Here is an 8274-nt window from a genome sequence, read left to right as displayed (position 1 = left end):
ATGAGAAGGCCATGCATACCAGGATTGGGGGATGAGGGGTGCCATACATACCAGGATTGGGGGACAAGGAGACCATGCACACCAGGATTGGGAGATAAGGGGTGCCATAAGTACCAGGATTGGGGGATGAGGAGGCGATGCATACCAGGATTGTGGGATTGAGGGGCGCCACAAATATCATGATGGGGAAATTTACTATTAGCTGCTGCATTTCCCACCCTAGGCTTATACTCAAGTCAATACGTTTTACCAATTTTTTGTGGTAAAATTAGGTACCTCGGCCTATACTCGGGTTGGATATTTAAAATGTACAGTATTTTAAAATCAGCGAGTTTGTGGTGTCCATAATACTGCAGGACTGTGGGGTGCATTATACTCTATGGGGGCTGCATTTTACCCTATGGGGTGTGTAATATACTTCATGTAGGACTATGGGGAGTGCATTTTATTCTATGGAGGAACATGGGAAGTTCATTATACTATATGGAGGATTATGGGGGGCGCATTATACTATATGGAAGGCTATGTGGGGCCATTATAATATTTTGAGGGCTGTGGGGGGCCATTATACTGTATGAAAGCAAATCGATCTATATAATATGCTGTGTGACCATGAGGAAACCATTCGGCCTTCATCTTGTCACTGCTCAGAAATTGTAATCGTTGACCTCCAGCAGGTTTCTTATACGTGTTGTCCTTTACCTCACACAACGGCAGTTCGTGATTCGCTGCCTCCGGCCACATGACTGTTTCCCGCCAGAAAAATAAAGAGCGTGGCCTAGCCTATCGCGCTATATAAGGCGTGCTCCGTGACGTAAGGGGTCACGTGGCACATCTCTTCCTACTTCCGTCTCACACAGACGCCATTACGACGTTCGCAGAGAGGGAGTCGGTCAGCATGAGGCACCGGCTGAGGGAGCGTCCTAAGGCCGCGGCCGCCACTGCTCGTAGCCGGAGGAGAGTGTGCCGGAGTCGTGTTGTGGAGACTAGCGGAGAGTGTGACGGCGCTGTGTTGTCGGAGCTGTTCTCCGTGGAGGAGGCCGCGCCATGGTGGAAGGAGGAAGACCCTTCCTTCACTGAGCTGCTGGAGCAGCTAGTCGGGGCTGACGACTCTCCGCACATCCCGGAGGAGGCCGCGTCCACCGCTACAAGCCCCGAGGCGTGTGACGCACCGCAGCCAATGGCCACTAGGGGGCGCGGCGCCGGCAATAAGAACGCAGTGGCCGCTCGCCTGAACCGCCTGCGCAAGAAGGAGTACGTCAGCGGCCTGGAGCGCACGGTGACCCGGCTCTCCGAGGAGAACGTCCGGCTGGAGCAGGAGCGGAGGGCCCTGGGAGTGCGCGTCCTGGAGCTGGAGTCCGAGGCGCGCTACCTGCGTGCCGTGCTGGCTAATGACAGCGCCCTGTCCCAGCTACTCAGCCGCTTGACCGGACTGGGCGGAGTCAAGCTGTCTACGTCACTATTCCGCGACCCTTCTGTGAAGCCTGATGACCACGACTACGCGCTGCCAGGACTTGCCAGTACTGTGCACCAGGAAAAGGAGGAAGAAGAGGCACCCTCTGCTGGAGTTTGCCTGCATGTGGACAAGGAGAAGGTGTCAGTGGAGTTCTGCCCGGCCTGTGCCAGGAGCGCGGCCGCTTCAGCCAAAATGTAGGGTCAAGTAACAAACTTTATGTACTGGATGGATCCTGAGGACAGATAATATGGGGGGAGAAGCAGCGCTGCTGTGGACTGAGGCGCCCTTAATAGAGGGGGTGGCGGGGCGTCTCCAGGAATTAGGCTGCATGCAGAGAGCTATGTATATAATGTGCTGCCTGGGCGATCAGTATTGCGTCCTAACTTTAAGCAGTGCTGGAGCGCCCCTCTATGACTTATTTGTGTAACTGCACAGCCAAAGTTTATCTCGAGTCGGGCATAATGCTCTTATTTTCTGTTGTACTGGGTTGAGTTGGACTGACGGGGGGGGGCGTGCATGTATCTGACTCTGCTGTCACTATGTAATACTAGTAAACCTCTCTTTGACAGTTTCTCTTTTAGGTGAACTGTCGGCTTGCTCCATTGCAGGAGTGTTTAAAGAGCAAGACCTATACGTCTCGCAACCTGGTAAGGATCCAAGTCACTAACTACTGCTGACACCAAGTGCTAGGTGCATACCTTACTGTTCTGCCCTCAGCTGGGAAGATTAAAGTCAGTGTAAAGGGTTATTCCTGTTTTCGTAGTGTAAATACAATATATTTTCAGCCATTCTTGGCATATTAACTTTTTGTTTACAGCTTGTTGCCTTGGAGACCGACCACCACCGCTAGACAACAGAACAAGCTCCTTTCTATTGAAGCTGTTACCTCCTGTTGTCGCTCAGCATCGGTGGTCTGTCTCCTAGGCAAAAAGCTGTAAATGAGTGTTTGATATCAAGACCTGCTGAATATGGGAATGACACTTTGAACTTTAACAGTAGACTCGGGCTGCAATCTTTCCAGTTCAGTCTAATTCTTGTATCATTGTGATTTCTTTTTTGTATATAGGGTGTAGTGATGGGGTCAGCAACCTACGGCACAACAGCAGATGCAGAATTACAAATCCCAGCGTGCCTTGACAGCCCCGGAATTGTAGTTGCTAACCCCACTATTTGTCCATATCTGGCTGCATGTTAAATGCATCATTTAAAAAAAAAAAAAATCTAACTTTAAAATAGAAAAGCAGCCAACATCTGAGCTCAGACAGCATCACATTAAATGAGGACACTTTCAGGTTGTAAAAGGTTCACAAGAATAGGAGACCCATACATTTTTTTTTTTTTTTTTTTTTTTAATTTCTCTCTCTCTCTCTCTGAAACCGTAAGGTTCTATAGGGTCAGGCCCAGAATTGAGGTCTCAATGTGGATCTTCTAAAAGTAACATCATGCAAAAAAGATTAGTTGCAGGAATTTCTATGACTGTACAATAATTTCAACGAGGCTTGCAGAAACCTGCGGCCACAGCCTAATTCAGACAAGCAGCAGAGATTTAATATTTTCTGCAAATCTGTGTGTGAATTGTTCCCATGTCAGAAACTGAACACAGAGGAAGGACAGAGCAACATACTTGAACCTTTGCTGTAAGGGTGTATGAAGGGGACATTTCACTTTTACATCGTTATTATCCCAGGTGATGAAGCACCTTACGGATGCAGTCATACGGCCTTATAAATCGGACTGCATTGCTCTGACTGTCCGGCGGCCACTTTCATGCAGTCGGCCTGAGTATTGCAGTTCGATCTTGGTCAGATTTTGTATGTCTGTCTGACTGTGCCCTAACAGTCGTAAGAGCAGCATTAAAGGGGTGGTTCAGGACTTGGAGATAGATGATCAGTGGTAGTTTGACACTTGGCAGCACCAGAGAGATTGAAGGTGCCAGGTGCTGTACCCCTGCCAATCTAGGTGATCACCTATCCTAAGGTAAGCCTTGAAAACCCTCCTTAAGGCTGCGGCCCCCTTGTGCACCTTTAAAGTAGGTCAATAAGGGTGTGTTAATTTAATCGTATCTGTTACTCAGAATTGAAAAGAGTAAAAAAATATCTGTTCCTTCAGCCCAGGAGGGAGATTAGTGCAGGTTCTGGGATGGGTGTTTCTTGTAACATTGATATTGTTTGTAAAGTGAGATTTCAAAAGGTATCAGTTGTATTGAACCATTAGTCTTTTATGATCCCAGAACTACTGGCGATTATATCTGGGTCGTAGCGATAAAGTGGAATGATATGACACTACTTCCACAACTACCCCCATCATCGTACGCTTTACTGTGCATTGGTGGAATATTTTGTGGACTCGGAAACCTTTTGAAATCTCGCTTCTCTCCATTGAGCTTTGTGTATTTAGCATCCTTGTTTTCTTTTATGCTAAAGTGGAGTCAGCTGTATGGGGCGGAAGATTCGGGACCCGCTGCTCACCGCACATGTCCTGCTTTGTAATAAAAGGTTGTATGGTATGGTACAGGAGGAGACGAGGTAACCACAGGGCTTTCTTTTTGTTTTTTCCTCTTTGCATCCCTATTGTTTGTAACGTATCTTATAATGTGGGTAGTTGCCAGAAATGATTAATCTCTCCGGGGGGGGACCAGGATATAGGAGCAGATATTGTCTGGTATGCCATGCTAATGAATAAAATGTAATAATCACAAGCCCAACCTGCAAGTGACCTTACCATAAAATATAACCGTACCATGTCTGCAATGTACGTCCCTTTTTTAAAAAAACTAGTGCCCACAAAGTAAGGGCTTCTTTACATAACAGTATCCTGGTGGTATTGGATGCAATTCCCCACCTGAGCCCGTATCTCCTGGTTTATATGGTAGGGGGTCCATAGGTGGCCCAGAGATTAGTTACCTGAAGAAGCCCTTAAATCATATGGAAAAGCTGCTCGGATCTATGTCTAGAATGCCATTATTAGTTACCTCCGATTAGAAATGTAGTATATTTGCTAATATTACACCTACTACATATTGGGATAGGATCTTGGAGATGGGAATACCCCTTTTAAGGTCCATATTCCTGCTAATCTTTCCAGGAGGATATTGAGTTTAGTATGCAGCAATGGTACATTTCATTGTGAGCAAACAGAGTAATATTTGGCCCGATAGATCAGACAAAGGTATAGCGGAAATTGAAGAAAAATATTTTTTTAAAATGACGCTTAAACTTTTCATTTACTATAGATCTTTTAAAGGGAATCTTATCACCAGTTTTTATTGTTTTGTTTTTAAACCCCATCTAAAAGGAACATGATGTAGGGGCAGAGACCCTGGTTCCAGTGATGTCACTTACCGGGCTGCTTTCTGCAGATTATAACATCCGTTTTCTCTGCTGTAGATCTAGCCGTTTTCTAATTGCGCAGCTCTATATAAACCTGTCCACACCACTGATTAGCAGTTTTCTGTGCATAGCCAGAAAGCTGAAAATCAATGATGGGTGTGGGGCTATACAGAGCTCCTGACTATGGAGGTCTATATGGCAGCAGGTTTACTAGTCCTCTAGTGATGATCTGCTGATTAAAACTGATTTTTATCAAAACTGCAGCTAGCAGCCCAGTAAGTGACACCTTGCTGGAATCGGGGTCTCTGCCTCTACTTCATGCTGCTCTCGCATTGGGTGGTAAAAAATTCCTTTTCCAGGGGTTTTCCAGCTTTTCTCACTTCCAAGAGATGAGTAGGATTGGTGGTGTCTCGTCTAGATGCCTCCTGTGGGTTTGGCGGATACCTTGTCCTCTAACGAATAGACTGGGTGCACCATGCCGGTGACATTGCCAGTCCTCTCGATGCGTATGTGAGCAGGGCCAGATTACCCCTTTAATATTTGTAGGTTTGGGTGAACACTTTCCCCTTGATTGCATGGTCCAAGCAGATCTTGTGTTTATTACATAGTGGCGGTATTATAGGCAAACCTCGCGGCTCTGCCGGACTAAAGTGTGAGCGCTGTCGAGTCTTAATGGGACGGAATATAATACCAGACCATCTGCTTCTGGATCGTGAGTCCACAGATCAGGCGGAGGGAGGATGCATTTCTGTGATGTCACGATGTATAATTTCACGTTTATCAGTTTCTACTCATGTGCATTCTGGTAATGGATGCCGCTCTGTATGATTACACCTGCTCATGTCTGTATATATTTGTGCATTGGACACTATTTTTTTTTCTTTTGGAAAACCGGGCAGCAATGGAAGAAATGTATCTGCAGCACAAATCTTAATTGTTCCTGTGTATAACGATGTAGTGTAAGATGTAATAAACCGGTGGCTGCACATTGTGTGGTATGTTTATTCTATCTCCCCAGTAATGAGATCCTGATAAATTAATATCTCCTCTTTGTTTCAAACAGCTTCGTCCACGTCTAATACATGGAGGTGGAGCGTTCGTGTCTGCAGCAGACGGTGCATTACCCTACTAATGCAAAAACCTCATAAACCAGGACTTGACAAGGGGGTAAAACCTCCCTGGTTTAAAGTGTACTATGGTTTGTTACAACACAATCATATTCATGGCTCACACATGCGAACATGTTCATTGTTTTATTTTAAAGGGGATATTCCGACTATGCATTTAAAGGGTAGATGAGGAGCATTCCCATGTGGGACTGGTGCCTATTCTGGGCTAGTGTGTTTTTGATGAATACTTGCACCCCCCGTAAAATAAGTTGAAATCATAGGGCCCTGCATTTTGTAGTTTCACACGTTTGAGGTCTGAACATGGAGCAGTCACAGGTCTCCTGACCTGAGCAATACAGACTCCTAGCCATGTAGAGACTTTGGGCTGTTTTTCCCATTTTCGAGTACACTATATGGTAAAACCAATGGTGTCGTGCAAAAGTACAACTCGTTGTGCGAAAAAAGAGAGTCCTCACATGGCCATATTGATGGAAAAATAAAAACAAAGTTATGGGTCTGGGAAGAAGAGGAGCAAATAAAAATGAAAAGGCCAAGGTGGTAAAGGGGTTAAACTGTATCTACATCTAGGATACTGATATACAGGTGCTTCTCACTAAATTAGAATATCATCAAAAAGTAAATTTTTTTTTTTTTTTCAATACAAAATGTGTCAAGTCAGCAGTCTTCCCCATGCGGTGCCTACTGAAACAGACTAAGGGACCTTTTTAAACACTTAGGAAGCCTTTGCAAGTTGAAAGATTTGACCTGTGGGCCAAAGTTTGACAAATGTAGCTTAGACCGTGAAAGCTGGACTTGTGAAGCTGCTATTATTCCTACTCTGAAACGGCTGATTGTCAGCTTTAATTACCCATTTTTGATGCCGTTATAGGGTTGGTCTGGCACTTTAATGCCCTTTTAAATGTCTCTTTACACCCCAAGCATTTTTGTACTCTACTATCCTGCTAATCCTTAAATGCTTTGTTTTTTTTCCAATTCATTTCCTGTGACTTTTCATTTGATGGGAATCTCAAACAGAAAGCCACAGGAGGCTGGGGCTGCACTTGATTTCTCGCAGCGTCCATCACCCCTTCTCAAACAGCACTTCATCGGGGGGCGGCACTGCGGTCACTTATCACGGTTTTTCATCATCGCTCTCTGAAGATGTCCTGGATCCATGGTGTCATCAGGGGGCAGTGATGAAAGCAGGGTGATTTACACCCGTGCCACCGCCCTCAAATGAATTGTAATCATGGGCCAGCACTGGTGTATCTTGCTCTGCTTCTATCGCCATCCCCCTGATGCACTGTGAGACGCTGCGGCAAAAGATAGAAGCAGTGTTGGCGCTGCGCTCACCTCTCCCACAGCACAGCTTTTTTTTTTTCACCCAGGACAGCTGCAGACAGTGACAATGCAAGAAACTTTTATGTAATTGCAATGCTGCCCCCATGATGCCATCTTGTGCTAGGAGGGGCGATGGATGTTGCAGGAAGTGAGTGCAGCGCCAGCATCCTGTAACGTCATGTGTGAGACTCCAGTCAAACAAAACGTCACAGGAAGTTGTTAAAAAAACAAACATTTAGGGATTAGAGAAGTGGTGTACTAAAGTTAATTACAACAGTGGTTAGGGTGTAGTTAATATCTATTTCTAAGGGCATTTTGGGTATTGTGCTTCCCCCTTTTAAGTCATTCCTCTAAAGCAGGGATGTGAAACTCTTAAACACATGGCCATAATTAAAAACTTGGACAAAGTTGCGGGACAATCAGTATACAGAATAATGGTTCACACAAAGTCCTTCATAGAGAATAATGGGCCCCACATAGACTTTCATACAGACTAATGGGCCTGACAGTCCTTCATATAGTATTATGGACATCACATAGTCCTCCATACAGAATAATGGGCCCCACATAGGTGTCGTGGGCCAGATTTTGACATGCATGCTCTAAGGGGGGGGAGTTGGTATTTTTGGGGAATACGTTTTGTTTTGTTTTTTTTAATTATATTATGAGCTTATCTATAAGGTGCATCTTGAGAGACGGGTAAAAAAAAAAATGCAGAATGAGTGCACGGGAAGAGCAGATGGGCATGTTTAGGTAAGACTCTCACAACCCTTCAACTATATCCTTTTAAGAAGGGCAATTTATTCGGTGCCCAAAATTTTTCTAAATCTGCTGTTGCAAGGATCAAACCTTAGAATCTGATTGTGAGAGGTAAATGCAGCCGCCTTATTTTCAGTGATGCCATCTCTGCCCAGTGCTGTGTTTACAGGGGCCATATTGCAGCACCCAGACCCCCCTCCGTGTCTACTGAAGTGATGTTCCTCTATGGTGATCACATTGTATTGTTAGAGGACAGGGGATCTGCATGTCAATCACACTA

The 8274-nt window shown here is 45.3% G+C and overlaps 1 protein-coding gene across 2 annotated transcripts; it reads left to right on the top strand.

The window, feature by feature from the left end:
- Nucleotides 1–829: 829 nt before the first annotated feature.
- Nucleotides 830–5773, top strand: CREBZF (CREB/ATF bZIP transcription factor). 2 transcript variants are annotated; one of them, XR_012265865.1, is made up of 3 exons: nt 830–1650; nt 2026–2103; nt 3880–5773. XR_012265865.1 is itself a non-coding variant. In XM_073661765.1 (2 exons), exons 1-2 carry the CDS (start codon nt 899–901, stop codon nt 2039–2041), a joined length of 768 nt encoding a protein of 255 aa, XP_073517866.1. In that variant the 5' UTR covers nt 830–898; the 3' UTR covers nt 2042–5773. The 2 variants fall into 2 exon arrangements, 1 of the variants encoding a protein (XP_073517866.1); XM_073661765.1 differs by having other exon boundaries at nt 2026–5773.
- Nucleotides 5774–8274: the final 2501 nt, after the last annotated feature.

This window comes from Phyllobates terribilis, unplaced genomic scaffold (genome assembly GCF_046119375.1).
Source record: "Phyllobates terribilis strain yellow unplaced genomic scaffold, ASM4611937v1 Scaffold_2__4_contigs__length_985480577, whole genome shotgun sequence".
Lineage (NCBI taxonomy): Eukaryota > Metazoa > Chordata > Amphibia > Anura > Dendrobatidae > Phyllobates > Phyllobates terribilis.
Note: the sequence above shows the minus strand (reverse complement) of the source record. Positions and strands in the feature narration are given on the sequence as shown.